At 50.8% G+C, this 15,325-nt stretch overlaps 2 protein-coding genes across 2 annotated transcripts; both read left to right on the forward strand.

The window, feature by feature from the left end:
- Positions 1 to 2,127: 2,127 nt before the first annotated feature.
- UHO2_02756 (uncharacterized protein) lies at positions 2,128 to 3,678 on the forward strand (the record flags this gene model as incomplete). The annotated part of the gene is made up of 1 exon (XM_041555544.1): positions 2,128 to 3,678. The coding sequence occupies one exon, from the start codon at positions 2,128 to 2,130 to the stop codon at positions 3,676 to 3,678; it is 1,551 nt and encodes a 516-aa protein (XP_041411478.1).
- Positions 3,679 to 4,294: 616 nt separating this feature from the next.
- UHO2_02757 (uncharacterized protein) lies at positions 4,295 to 4,778 on the forward strand (the record flags this gene model as incomplete). Its single annotated transcript, XM_041555545.1, has 2 exons — positions 4,295 to 4,331; positions 4,444 to 4,778. 2 exons carry the CDS (start codon positions 4,295 to 4,297, stop codon positions 4,776 to 4,778), a joined length of 372 nt encoding a protein of 123 aa, XP_041411479.1.
- Between the last annotated feature and the right edge of the window lie 10,547 nt (positions 4,779 to 15,325).

Raw genomic sequence — 15,325 nt, forward strand, 5'->3', positions numbered from 1 at the left:
CTGGACATGCATTGAATGCGCAGTGCGCACGAAATGCGAAATCGGTCGAGTCGCAGGCTTCTGACAGGTATCGCAAGGCGCGCCGCGAAAGGAGGCCATCGATGCATTGAGACTCATGCGTCCTCATAGGATTGAAGGGACAGCTGTAGGAGGCTCGTCGCCCTCGCTGATGGCGAGCAGAGACCTACGAGAAGAGGTATCCAGATGAGGGTCCCGCCACTCGGGATGAAGTGGGTGATACCCCTCTGCAACAATGAGGTCGCAGACAGAGCCGGTGGACTTGGTAAAGGTAGAGGCTCGCGTTCATGAAGGGGGCCAAGAGAAGCAGGAGGAGCATGAGCAGTGTCGAGGAGGTTCCCACACCGATCAAGAGGAAGAGGAGTAGTGTCGAGGAGATCATCCACTCTTAACTTATCTATACTTTATGTTTTAATGTTGTACGTATTCTGGCCTTAGGTGCATTAATCACAGTCTCTTCAAGTATCGTCCACAGCTGCAGTGCAAGGTATTGCAGTTACATCGTGAGTGTGTTGTATCATCGCATCTAGATGACGTCGACACCTCAATCGACGCTACCGAACCTCAACTGTAGGCAGCACCTCCACTGCGGTCCTGGCACCTCAACCAGTACTATCACACGACTGTCTGCAAATTAGAACACTCGTGCAAAGGCAGTCGTCGTCAGACTATACATTAGGTATAGTCACCTCCTCAATCAAACTAAGTACTCGAGAACGCCGAACATGCCAGGCTACCTCTGAACGTAGTCGAAATCCATCGGAAAACAGCCACTCGACCTATTTCGCCGAAATCGGTCGAAACGAGCTGACTCGACATATCTCACTGAAATCAGACGGATCAAGCTCACTCATCAGATTTCGGGTTTCAGGCGCGCGACCGCTGACACCCTTGTCATCATCGTATGAAACGTTACATTGAGCGCATTGTGTCAAGAGGAAAGGCAAGATACAAGCAAGCAATGGGTGATAGCGAGGAGAGCAGGACAAGTAACATATGTTTACTGTTAGGTTACCTCTCTTATCGGCCGTATGACTTGAACGCGTTTTTGCAAACCTGCGTCTCCTTGGGGGCCGTTCAAATTTCCTCCCAAAAGGCGCCCTTCGAAAAACCGGCGTTTTTAAAAACGCAAAAAGTTTGATACCGCCTCAAGTCCCTTTGGCTCGCTTCTGTCAACTGACAGCTCGCTCCGCCAAACCTGCATCCTTCCAATTTCCCATGCTTACCACCTTTAGTCTGCTTGTATCATCGAGCTATCATGGAGCTAGCAGCCATGGTACGGATCCAGTTCATCTTCTGCTCCTGGTCCCGGCGGATATTATGGGTAAAGGGCAGCCACTCGAGAGGACAGGTGTGAAAAGAGGTGACGCGGGCTTAATGGGCGTCTGATGGCTTGATCTCGAGGTGTGACTGTCAGGATCGGAGTTGGAAGAAAGATTAGTTTTGAGTTTGGTGTTGGTCTTCTCCTATCTTTGTGTGTGTGTTTGCTTCTCTTATATGCTGACCTGGGGTCGGTCATTTGAACCTTGCGTCCATTTCTTGTACGATCTTGTTCTTTGGTTTCCATGCCGCTCATGCTGTCTTTTTGTTGCTGAGCTGCATCATGTGTCCCTCTTGCTTGGCACGGAAAGGTCTGCGATGCCAGTCCTTGACTGAGCGCAGCTCGTAAACTCCTCTACATAGTGATGCCCCCCCCCTTCGTCTTTACCCGCCATCTTCTCAACCAACAACACCATCTTGACACATTCTCAGCATCCTCTGCTACTCTTGTCAGCCCGGATCTCATCCGTCGCTGTCGCCTCCGCTTCGTTGGCGCTCGGTGTCGCTCATCTCTTTCGGCTCATTCCTCCAGCGGGCTCAGCCCTGGCCTTCATTTCGACTCCTGAATCTCCAGGCACATCGATCCGTCACTGTGCATTACTTATTGCATCAGTCTCACAGCTGTAGAACAAAACCCGTCAGCTCCTCAGCATCAGAAGTTCCCGGCCCATCCATAACTCTGCAGCACGGCGTCACCCAGCCCACTTTGTCGCCAACAACGTGGTGTTGGCTTGAGCACGAACAAAAACAGCCTTCGCGAGGTGAGAGTCTCTGCAGGAAGCTGCGGTCATGCTTGAACAACATGCACCTCACGTCTTCACCCTCTCCACCTCTCCCCACCGCCAACGCAAGCCCCCCACGCAACAGCTTCCACGCAGCATCCTCAAAAAAACATCCCCAGCATCTTGTCCACCATCTTGCTCAACACTTTCATCGCCTTCGAGCATAACTTCGCCAATGACGTCGCCACGATCCAGTGACTTTGCAATCCCGGCCTATCACTCGAACCAATGGACTGTTGTCGGGATCGCAAAAGCACAGCAGCGGCGACAGTCCAACCCAGTTGCGTTACCAATCCTATCACAGAACACGAGCCTGACAGTGACATTGCTCTACATGCCAACAGAGACGCTGTATGCCTGGCCCTTCAACTTGTCTTCGCCCGACGCCAAAGGAGTCTGCTACGAGACGTACGCTGCTGGCAAACATGACGGACACACTCGCAGGCCTCCAGAAGGGATGATGAGCATCAGTCTACGTGTGCTGGCAGATGTTATTCGATGCTGGATGAAGATCCGTCGAACACGAGCTGCTCTGGCGAAGCGCGGAGGACCCGAAAGCAGCTCAATCTCCAGCAGGCTCAACTCGTCTCCCTCCTCTGTGGACGACGTTGTGGACAATGATGAGGTTATTGACGAGATCGTCGAAGCGTTAGACCTTCATCCGCTAGCCCCGCTAGAAAGATCAATCCATCTTCTACGCCAGGTTCTACCAGAGCAGCCCGGATCTCCTACCCGATCAGACAACGAAGGGTGTCTTCGGCAACGCGAAAGTATTCTGACGTCCAGCGGCTCGGACAGCGACCTGGACTCGCGTCATCGCAGCGAACCCTCGGTGTCTAGTCGCGCCAGCACCGTCGAGCCAAGTCTCGAAGACCTGCCCTCCAAAAAGACTTCTTCGCCTAAGCTTCCCAAGATCAACACTACCTTACCTTCGCTCTCCCAGCAGAATACCCCTTCAGTGCCGCAGATCTGCTTGGTGGAAGCAACACCGCAGGAAGCAGAGTATGAGGAACGTGATCGAGCATTGGAGAAGGCTCGTCCGATCAGCAGTCGCAACAGTAGCTTCAACAGTCGCAGTATGGACACTGTACACGAGAATGATTCCGAAGACGACGACAACAACACTTGCGACTCGACGCTCAGAGAAGCAACGCCCACGCATGATAGTGGCGAAGTCACATTCATCAAGATCCACCCTTGCGACCGTCGGCCGCTCGAACAACATTCCGCAAGCCCAAAGACGGCAACACCTGCTGCGCTGAACCCAAAGGAACCTATCGCTGCGAACAGCGAGCGCACTCATAGCTCATCACCTAGCAAAGTTTCCTTCCCAGACCCTTTCAAAAGCTTGCAGCGCTCCACCTCCAAGCCTGACATCCGCGTCGAGACCATCGAGTATGGCAGTCCTGACTCGCTGCTGGTCTCGTCAAACAAAGATAGTGTTGACAAAAGCAGCAAGACTGAATCCTCGAGGAGGCCGTCATTTGAAGGTTTAAGGGCAATGTTTGGCAGCATTAGAAGCAAGTCTCAGTATTCCTCCAGTCTCTCATCCTATTAGTATCTGTGTTAAAAGCGTCCCAGACATTCCACCTTCACGTCACTACCGGCTCTCTCGAATTAAATCCCGTTCCGTCACCAATCTGTACTCTAGACTCTCAAGCTCCAGCACTCCGATCCTAATGTCACCGTACCACAACACATCTGAGCTCCGGAAGACTTCGATATGGGGTCCTTCTCATGTTCTTGTGACTGTCAAATGTTCTTGAGCGAGGAGAGCCTGTCCGCGAGAGCCAAGCTGTTGGGTTGGTTTGGATTGGAGTGGCGTTGCACTTTTTCCAGCTTTATTCGAGTTTTTCCCAATCGCTGACAGCTGACTCACAGTTGCTTCTCCTCCAGGCTAGAGCAAAGCTGTATGACGTAGCCGTGCTTCGGTTGTGCAAGCAGCACACTCGCGTCTTATCAATAGGACTTTGACTGCTCCACACACATGCTCATTCGAGTCGAGGAGCAACCCTACAGGCTCGAGAGGATGCAAGCCGAATGAGTGCAACGTTGGGTAACTGCAGCAACTTGTGTACCGAGCTCTGCGTTCAAGTACATCTCATTGCACGCCGGGTTGTCTTTCGACGATCATCAGCTACCGAAGATCAGCTCAAAAGTTCTGTACCGCTACCATGTCGTTCAACAACACCGAGCTAAACAACAGCAGCAGTGAGTAGCAAGGTAGCTTACACGACGGCCGGCATAAAGCTGAGACTGATGTTGACCTATTTGACGCCTTCGATCTTTGTACATGGTCACTGTGAATGCCTCCGACGAACAGACACCGCTGGCACCCAGCCTCTTTCCGTAGGCGATGACCGCCTGGCTTCGGACAACAACTTCACCGACCAGTCCTCGGCTCACCCAAACCCTTCGAACCCAGACCACCAGCAGAACGAAGGGGGCGAGACAATCGATCAGGGCGGCTACGGGCTTTCTGCTTCCGGTGGTGATCAGTTCGCTAAAAAGAACCAGACAGGTCAGGGCTTCTCGTCCACTCAGGGCACATCAGGACAGTTCCAGCCCAGCATTCAGGACTCGATCGGCAACACCAATTACCGTGCCGATGCACCTTCGGATACCGACAACGTCACTCATCGCAACCCTGATATGTAATGGTCGCAAGACATAAGTAGTGGTGGAAGCAATTGATTAAGGTCTGTGCGCCTTCACTGCTGCCAATTTCGAGGTGCGTGTTGCAGTTCAGGAGCTAACAAACAGCTGGAGAGAAAAAAATCGATTGCCTGGCTTGGATTTCCGTTTGACTTTTTAGCTCCAGTCTGCAGCGTGTCAGGGGTCGCGCGCCTGAAACCTGATATCTGTAGTAGAAATGCATCTATTACAGATCCTATTGAGATCTGTGGTAAATAGCAACCTATTATTATTCTTGTCAAGATATGTTGTAGAGAGGCCTCTATGACTTTCCTTGCTCAGACCTGTGAGAGATTGATTGCTATTGCAGGTTTTGACTGACCACTGTGGACACTCTGTCCAGAGGTAGCTCAGCATGATCAAAAACTATAGGAACTATTGGATGACACCAAGGTCTGGTGTGAGTATGCTTGTTGGTGTTGGCACAAGTGTCCAGTGTGTTGACTGAGTGCTTGAAGTGATCCCTGGACCACAGTGGACAACTGCCTTTGGTTCTATGATCATGAGCTGGACCATGTCATGGGCCTGGGTGTGCAGTATGAGGAAAGACCGAAGTTCATATGAAGGTAGCGCAGGAATTGTGGAATTGGGTAGATCGTAGGAGCTGCGACAGAGTTCACCGAGATCAGCAGTAGAATCAGCTCTATGGCAGATCACAGTGGAATCAGCACAAGCATCGTTGATATCACGAATCCCACCGGAATCTGCAACAAGTGAGACCTTGTGGCAGATTCCATGGAGATCGGTAGCAAGGTTGTCCATATGATGATTCACACGCAAGAGGGACCGAGCTCAGTGACACGTGGTCGGTTACCACTCAGGGGCCACAGAACAGGAGTAGAAGAGAACCATTGCCAGTCAAAGGAAGGAGATCTGTGTATAGGACACTGGCAAAAGGGACATGAAGAAGAGGAGCAGTGTCAATGAAGTTGACACAGCTCAGGAAAGACAGGAGGGACAAGGTGTCATGGGCCTGGATGCTCAAGAAGCAGGAGGGTCATGGGTTCATATGGAAGGAGCACAGGTATCGAAGACCTAGTCGACACCAGTAGAGAGCATGGTCGTAGTGCAGTCTCCATGGAGACCATGGACTCCTATGGACTCACATGCAAAGGAGGGCCAAGCACAGCCACGAGGAGGACCAAGCTCAAGGAGCAGGCACAGCCACGAGGAGGACCAAGCTCAAGGAGCAGGCACAGCCACGAAGAGGACCAAGCTCAAGGAGCATGCAGATGGTTACCACTCAGGGGCTCGAGAGACAAGAGCCAAAGGAACTGTCACTGATCAAAGGAGGAGGAGCAGTGTCGAAGGAGTCGACACCAGGTCATGAGGAGGAGGAGCAGTGTCGAAGGAGTCGACACAGCTCAAGAGGCACAGGGGTGCCAAGCAGGAGAGGCCCCTGAGCAGTACTCGATGAAGAAGGTACTCTCTGGAGAGAGAGCAGGAGCAGCATCGCTGGCGATACTGAGAAGAGGTATATAACCATGCTTTCTCATCAATAGGTCGAGTGGATCCTCATCCACTCTACTCACCATACAACTAGTCAATACTTTAGAAACACAAGTACTCATTAGTTACAGTCAGCATAGCAGCAATCTATCAAGGTTGCTCCTCATCGTAGTGTGTGTGTTGTATCACCACTACCTGACGTCCGAAGGCGCCCATAGCAGGTTAGCGGTCCGGATATAGATAGAACCGAAGGCAGTAGTCCACTGCGGTCCGGGGATCACTTCAAAGCATCAAGTCAACACACTGGACACTCGTGTTGACGCCACCAACCTTATCACCAACACCATCAACCTCATTATCATTGACATCACCAATCTTATCATCAACACCATCAACCTCATTATCATCGACATCACCAATCTCATCACCAACACCATCAACCTCATCATCATCAACACCCACACCAGACCTTGGTGTCATCATAACATTGATATTGATCGTGCCGAGCTACCCCTGAACGGAGTGTCCACAGAGGTCAGCCGAAACCTACGATAGTATATACAACGAACGCCACCTGCTGTCACTGCACAACTTGATAGTCACCGATACCGAGACAATAGCTGTCACACAGTTTAATAGTCACCGAGTATCTTGACAGACCGACCTGGGTTTCAGGCGCGAGACCCCTGACATTAGAGTGGATCGTTCAAGCAGCTCCTCACGATCACCATGACGGACCCAGACCTCAACAATAAGCTCGATAGACTACTCACTCTATTGGAAGCCCAGCTAGAGCTTACTAGGCAGGGTCATCGAGAGGAACGATTACAACGAGCTCAACTGAGCAGGGAGGAGACAATGGACCTCTCTCACTCAGAAGACCAAGCAGGAGGAGGAGATGAGTCTATGATAGGAGACCCACATACTCCTACTCCAGCTCCACGACCAAGACGATCAGTCTCATTCAACCTGGATGAGCAGGAGGACATCAACTACGAGAAGTATGCTTCACCTACTGGGCCAAGATATGTCAAGACTAAGCTGGACCCCTACAGCAGGACTAGGACGGACCCTTACCCCCTGGACCACGAGGAGGATACCAGCATCGTGGCAGAGCTTAACCGGTCAAAGCCCATTGCCACCCCCTTTCCAAAGTTCAATCCCCGAGACATGGAGATCTTCATTCTAGAAGCCGAAGCATGGTTTAAGTTCAACCAGGTGTATGAGCAGTCTAGGATGATCAATCACATGGGTGCTCAACTGGAAGGGACAGCAAGAGAGTGGTGGACCTCCAAGCTCCGTATTGATAGAGCTAGAGAAGGAAGGTTGTTCAATGATTGGCACTACTTCACAGAGCGACTGTCAGAGCAGTTCAACCCACGCAATGCTAGGATGGAGGCATACAACAAGCTGTTGGCTCTCAGACTCACAAGTGATACTCCTGGTGCCGCCACACGTCATGTAGAGCGGTTCAGAGACTTGGAAGGACAGGTCAACCTAGATGACAACGAGCTAGTGATTGATCTCTTCAGAGGTAGTCTCACTCGCAGCATACAGGAGAAGTTCGAGAGGAATCCACCTGGGAAGAGATGGGAGTGGTATCGAGAGGTTGAGGAGATCGATCGACAGAGGATGCTACTACAGCAGTCCTCGGCTAGACACTCACTCCCAAATGCCACATCACCTCCACTAAGAACTGGGTCTCGGCCAAATCAAAGTTCGATCCCCATCCGACAACCCACTCAAACTTATCCAGCTCGATCACCATCACAAGCAACTACACAAGCAACTATACAAAACCTAAACCGACCCCTTCCTCATCATCCCACCCAACCCTCGAAGCAAGGAAGCCCTGCTCCATCAGGTATCAACACCTGTCATGTATGCAAAGGTATTGGCCATTGGGCCAGAGACTGCCCCAGCAGGAGGGTAGACCCTCTTAGCTCTTGACCCATGGGACCAAAGGTTATGGTCACCACAGCAGACCCCTTCGAGGAGGCCACCGACTCAGGAGATGGCCACACAGGCAGCACTGAGACGGGTGACCCCGAGGCCATGGACCTCAGCTCATACCAGCAACCCATGGACCCCGATCACGAGGAGGAGCACAATGATGATGACGACGAGGGAAACGTCAGTGGGGTGATGCACTGATGGCATGCATTGCTCTACAAACCTCCTCGCCATCACTCTGTATATATCAAGATTGTCAAGTATGTTTCTCTACCAGTGGAGGCAAAGCAGTACTGGAGCTCTCTGGAATGGTTCAAGACCATCCTGCTCGGATACTAGCTGATACCGGTGCTGGTTTGTCCATAGTCTCAGATTCTTTCATTAGTAAGTACCAAATACCCACAAAACCCATAAAAACAAGATCGATCCATGGTGTCACCGGGCACCAACTCTCCATCAATAGTTCTGCGAGCATGCAGGTATCTATTGGTACACACAATCTGGGTGTGGTCGAAGCTTCAGTGGCCGACACTGCGGACTATGACCTCATCCTGGGGTTCACTGAGCTACGGAGGCTCAAACCCACCATACAATGGGATACGGGCCAGCTGGAGTTCAAGACTCAGGAGCAGGACCGACCCCCTAGGAGACCCCCTGAAGCAGCAAGAGCAGGGGACCTAACCATGAGGAGACCAACCCTTCATGGTAACGAGTTTGTCTCAGCAGAGCGCATACTACGAGCAGCTCTGGAAGATGGACCCATAGGGTTCATGCTGTTAGAGGAGCCACCATCATCACTCCCAGCCTTTGGTTTTGTACCTACAGGCGCAGACAAAGGAGTCGAGATGGAGGTGGAGGTAGATAAGGTGGTGACGGCTGCAGACATACCAAAGCCATACCAACACCTGCGAGATGTGTTTGATGAGGTGGAAGCAGACAAGCTGCCCCATCATACCGAGCATGATCTCCACCTCGAGTTGATAGAAGGAGGTAAGCCACCTCAAGGGCCCCTATACCTTAAGGGACCCAAGGAGATGTCTGAGTTGAGGAGATACTTGGATGAGAACCTCGAGAAGGGGTTCATAAGACCATCGAAGAGCCCGGCACGATCACCAGTGCTCTTCGTACCAAAGAAGGATGGAGGTCTCAGACTCTGTGTGGACTACAGAGGTCTCAACGAGATCACTGTCAAGAACAGGGCACCATTGCCCCTCATCGAGGAGCAGCTGTTCTTACTCAGGAAGGCAAGGATCTATACCAAGCTAGACCTTAGAGCAGCATACAACCTCATCCGGATTGCTAAAGGAGATGAATGGAAGACAGCTTTTGGCACTCAGTTGGGACTCTATGAGTACCTAGTGATGCCCTTTGGCCTAGCCAATGCTCCGGCTCACTTCCAGTCATTCATCAATGACATCTTCCGAGACATCATTGGGATATATGTGGTAGTATACCTAGATGACTTCCTGATCTTCAGTGACACTGAAGAAGCACATGTGAAGCATGTCACTGAGGTCCTCACTCGCTTAAGGAGCAACAGGCTCTTTGCTAAGCTGTCAAAGTGTGAGTTCCACACCAAGACAGTTGAGTTCCTGGGGTACATCATCAAGCCAACAGGCATAGAGATGGACCCAGAAAAGGTGCGCACTGTCAAGGAGTGGCCAATGCCGGAGTCAATCCATGACATCCAGAGGTTCCTGGGTTTTGCCAACTTCTATCGAAGGTTCATAGCCCACTTTGCTCGCATAGCCAAGCCCTTGACAGCACTGGTAAAGCCTATAGAACGGTTCAAGAAGTTCGAGCTACCAGAGGAGGCCCAACAGGCCTTCCACAAGCTCATCCAGGCCTTCACATCAGCAGGAGTGCTTCAGCACTTCGACTACCACCTTCCAACAAGGTTGGAGACTGATGCAAGTGACTTTGCTATAGCAGGAGTACTCAAGCAGGAGCATGAAGGACGATGGCATCCAGTGGCCTTCTACTCTAGGAAGATGTCTTCTGCCGAGAAGAACTATGAGATCCATGATAAGGAGCTCCTAGCTGTGGTCGCCTGCCTCACTCAGTGGCGACACATGCTAGCTGGACTACCGAACCAACTGGTCATCCTCACTGACCATGAAGCCCTCAAGTACTTCAAGTCACAGAGACGCATCACAGGCCGACAAGCTCGATGGGCAATACTACTAGCAGACTTCGACTTCATATTGCAGTATCGACCAGGAGACAAAGGTGGTGAACCCGATGCTCTCACCAGAAGGACAGACATGCAACCAGCCGGTGAAGAGCAGGATCACAATGTGAGGCAACTACTGCCTCCTCGAGTGTTCAAGGAGACAGCAGACCATGACTCGCTCCTAGTGGCCCCCATGATCTCGATGGAGTCCATAGCATCAAAAGGTCTCAAAGACCTGGTCAAGATCTTCCAGCCTTTAGACCAAGAGCTACAGGGGATACATAGGAAGAAGCCTTTCGAACTCAAGGATGACCTATGGTACAGTGGAGGAAGGTTGGTTATCCCCAAGGTGATCATGCCAGGGAGGACCAACAACCGACACTCAAGGAGTGCCAAAGAGGTAGATGGACAGTCTCTCTCTGTAGAGCATCTGCGATTCATGGTGATGACCCAATGCCATGATGGTATCACTGCTGGACACGTAGGAAGAGATGCTACCATCAAGGCAGCTCAACGACATTACTGGTGGCCAAACATGACAGCTTGGATTGCAGACTATGTAGCAAGTTGTCCTGTATGTGCTAGGTACAAAGCTCCTCGTCATCGTCCATATGGTTTGCTACAGCCACTAGCAACCCCAGACAGGCCCTGGGGCTCCATATCCCTCGACTTCATTGAAGGACTACCACCATCAAAGAAGTATGACTCCAAGACCTATGACTCTATCCTAGTCATCGTCGACAGGTTAACCAAGTTTGCCATACTAGCTCCAACCCATAAGACAGTCACAGCCAAACAGACTGCAGTATTGCTATATGGACACATGGTTAGACTCTTCGGATATCCAGATCACATGGTCTCGGACCGAGGCAGGCAGTTCATATCAGGAGCATGGAAGGCATTTGCAGAGCAAATGGGTGTGAAGCACTCACTTAGCACGGCCTACCATCCTCAAACTGATGGTCAGACAGAGAGAGTCAATCAGGTCATAGAGCAATATCTCAGGATGTACTGCAACTATGAGCAGAATGACTGGGCCAACCTGCTGGACACTGCGGCCTTTGTATACAACAACACGGTCCACAACAGCATTGGTGTCTCACCATTCTTTGCATGCTATGGATGGAACCCCAAAGCTCATCCTGACATCCCTCAATGACTAGGAGTCAATGATCCAGGTCGCTTCGAGTACCTCATGGATGGAAAGGAGCATTGCAAGTACCTCCAGGAGCAGATCAGAGAGGCACAACGTAGATCAGTAAACCAGTATAACAGGAAGCACAAGGACATCGAGTTTAAGGTGGGTGATATGGTCTATATCAACCGACGAAACTGGAAGACAAGGAGACCCACACCCAAGTTAGACACCCGGTTTGCAGGACCCTACCCAGTTCAGGAACGGGTAGGACGCCGAGCTTATCGAATCACATTGCCAGCAAACCTTAGGGTGCATGATGTGTTCCATGTCTCCATGCTCGAGCCAGCAAGGACAAGTTCTCTTCCTCAACGTGCTGAACAGCCCACCATACCATCACTTCCAGATGAGGACCTCGACTTCGAAGTCGAAGCACTCATCGACAAGCGTTCACACAATGGGACTACGGAGTACAAGGTGTTGTGGAGAGGGTACTCAGAGGAAGCTGCTTCATGGGAACCAGTAGAGAACCTCAACTGTCCCGACCTCATCCAGGAGTATGAGGTGTCGGAGGGGGGACGAGTGAGTAGACAGAGTGGAGAGAGGAGGAGAGAACAGGAGGAGTAGAGAGAGGAAGAGGAAGGAGGATGACGTTGAGAGAAGGAGGAAGGATGATGTTGGCGATGTTGTCAAGGAGGAGGAGTCAGCATGAACCAGACCAGAGCATGCCTCGACGGAGCTCGGCTCTTAAGAGGGGGGTAGTGTCATGGGCCTGGATGCTCAAGAAGCAGGAGGGTCATGGGTTCATATGGAAGGAGCACAGGTATCGAAGACCTAGTCGACACCAGTAGAGAGCATGGTCGTAGTGCAGTCTCCATGGAGACCATGGACTCCTATGGACTCACATGCAAAGGAGGGCCAAGCACAGCCACGAGGAGGACCAAGCTCAAGGAGCAGGCACAGCCACGAGGAGGACCAAGCTCAAGGAGCAGGCACAGCCACGAAGAGGACCAAGCTCAAGGAGCATGCAGATGGTTACCACTCAGGGGCTCGAGAGACAAGAGCCAAAGGAACTGTCACTGATCAAAGGAGGAGGAGCAGTGTCGAAGGAGTCGACACCAGGTCATGAGGAGGAGGAGCAGTGTCGAAGGAGTCGACACAGCTCAAGAGGCACAGGGGTGCCAAGCAGGAGAGGCCCCTGAGCAGTACTCGATGAAGAAGGTACTCTCTGGAGAGAGAGCAGGAGCAGCATCGCTGGCGATACTGAGAAGAGGTATATAACCATGCTTTCTCATCAATAGGTCGAGTGGATCCTCATCCACTCTACTCACCATACAACTAGTCAATACTTTAGAAACACAAGTACTCATTAGTTACAGTCAGCATAGCAGCAATCTATCAAGGTTGCTCCTCATCGTAGTGTGTGTGTTGTATCACCACTACCTGACGTCCGAAGGCGCCCATAGCAGGTTAGCGGTCCGGATATAGATAGAACCGAAGGCAGTAGTCCACTGCGGTCCGGGGATCACTTCAAAGCATCAAGTCAACACACTGGACACTCGTGTTGACGCCACCAACCTTATCACCAACACCATCAACCTCATTATCATTGACATCACCAATCTTATCATCAACACCATCAACCTCATTATCATCGACATCACCAATCTCATCACCAACACCATCAACCTCATCATCATCAACACCCACACCAGACCTTGGTGTCATCATAACATTGATATTGATCGTGCCGAGCTACCCCTGAACGGAGTGTCCACAGAGGTCAGCCGAAACCTACGATAGTATATACAACGAACGCCACCTGCTGTCACTGCACAACTTGATAGTCACCGATACCGAGACAATAGCTGTCACACAGTTTAATAGTCACCGAGTATCTCGACAGACCGACCTGGGTTTCAGGCGCGAGACCCCTGACACAAGGTTTGATATGGAGGAGGTGCCTCTTTGGAGATCCCTGTGCAGTACTCGATGAAGAGGGTAATCTCTGGAGAGAAGGAGCAGGAGCAGTGTCGCTGGTGACACTGCGAAGAGGTATATAGTCCTACCTCCTCATCACAAATGGTCAAGTGGATCAGCATCCACTCTACACTCATCAAGCAACTAGTATTACTTCAAGCAATAAGTAACATTAGTTCACAGTCAGCATAAGTAGTAATCAACAGATTGCTCCTCATTGAAGCGTGTGTGTTGTATCACCATTTCCTGACATCTGAAGGTGGTTCATAGCAACCAGCAGTCCAGATAATCATAGAACCGAAGGCAGACGTCCACTGCAGCCCAGGGATCACTTCAAGCGTTTAGTCAACACACTGGACACTCGTGTCAGCATCAACATTCCATACCCACACCAGACCATTGGTGTCAGTATCAAGCTCACTTAGAGTCATATTATAGTTTGATCGTGCTGAGCTACCTCTGGACGGAGTGTCCACAGTGGTTAGTCAAAATCTGTCATAACGATAATACAACTACAGATTCTAACGAGAAAGGTGACAGAGAAGGCTCTGTCACATATTTCACTAAGAATCGAAATACCATTAGTGCTGTTGCATAATTCGACAGAATCAGTGATAGTACAGATACTACTACTGATCTCAGGTTTTAGGCGTGCAACCGCTGACAGACCACAGGTTACTATGAACCACCTTTGGTGTCGATTGTTATCTGGACCATAGTTAATATTGCCTTTGGATGTCAGTGAGCAGTGATACAACACACACGCTACAATGGAAGCAACCTATTATGATTGCAACTAGCTGATGGAATACTAAGTATATGTCAGTGGTCATGTGCCTGGAACCCGAAAGCTACCAGTTTGGGTGATTTCAACCAGTTTCAGTGAGCACTCTTGAGTATGTGCCTATTGGCCACTTTCACTGAGACTGCTTGAAGGATTGTTTGTTTGATGGGTTTTGTCAGGGGTCTCGCGCCTGAAACCCAGGTCGGTCTGTCGAGATACTCGGTGACTATCAAACTGTGTGACAGCTATTGTCTTGGTATCGGTGACTATCAAGTTGCACAGTGACAGCAGGTGGCATTCGTTGTATATACTATCGTAGGTTTCGGCTGACCTCTGTGGACACTCCATTCAGGGGTAGCTCGGCACGACCAATAGCAAGGTGTAGGTTGTGATGACACCAAGGGTCTGGTGTGAGTGTTGATGATGATGAGGTTGATGGTGTTGATGATGATGAGGTTGATGGTGTTGATGATGAGATTGGTGGTGTTGATGATAATGAGGTTGATGGTGTTGGTGATAAGGTTGGTGGCATCAACACAAGTGTCCAGTGTGTTGACTTGATGCTTGAAGTGATCCCCAGACTGCAGTGGACTACTGCCTTCAGTTCTATCTTGATCCGGACTGCTAACCTGCTATGGGTGCCTTCGGATGTCAGGTAGTGGTGATACAACACACACACTATGATGAGGAGCAACCTTGATAGATTGCTGCTATGCTGACTGAAACTAATATATACTTATGCTGAAGTGATAACTAGTTATGGTGAGTAGAGTGGATGAGGATCCACTCGGCCTATGGTGATGAGAAAGCATGGTTATATACCTCTTCACAGCTTTGCCAGCGATGCTGCTCCTGCTCTCTCTCCAGAGAGTACCTTCTTCATCGAGTACTGCTCAGGGGCCTCTTCTGCTTGGCACCCCTGTGCCTCTTGAGTGGTGTCAACTCCTTCGACACTGCTCCTCCTCCTCATGACCTGGTGTCGACTCCTTCGACACTGCTCCTCTTCCTCAGGACCTGCTTGCCAGTGTCCTATGACT

The sequence above is a fragment of the Ustilago hordei genome (genome assembly GCF_900519145.1).
Source record: "Ustilago hordei strain Uho2 genome assembly, contig: UHO2_contig_04, whole genome shotgun sequence".
Lineage (NCBI taxonomy): Eukaryota > Fungi > Basidiomycota > Ustilaginomycetes > Ustilaginales > Ustilaginaceae > Ustilago > Ustilago hordei.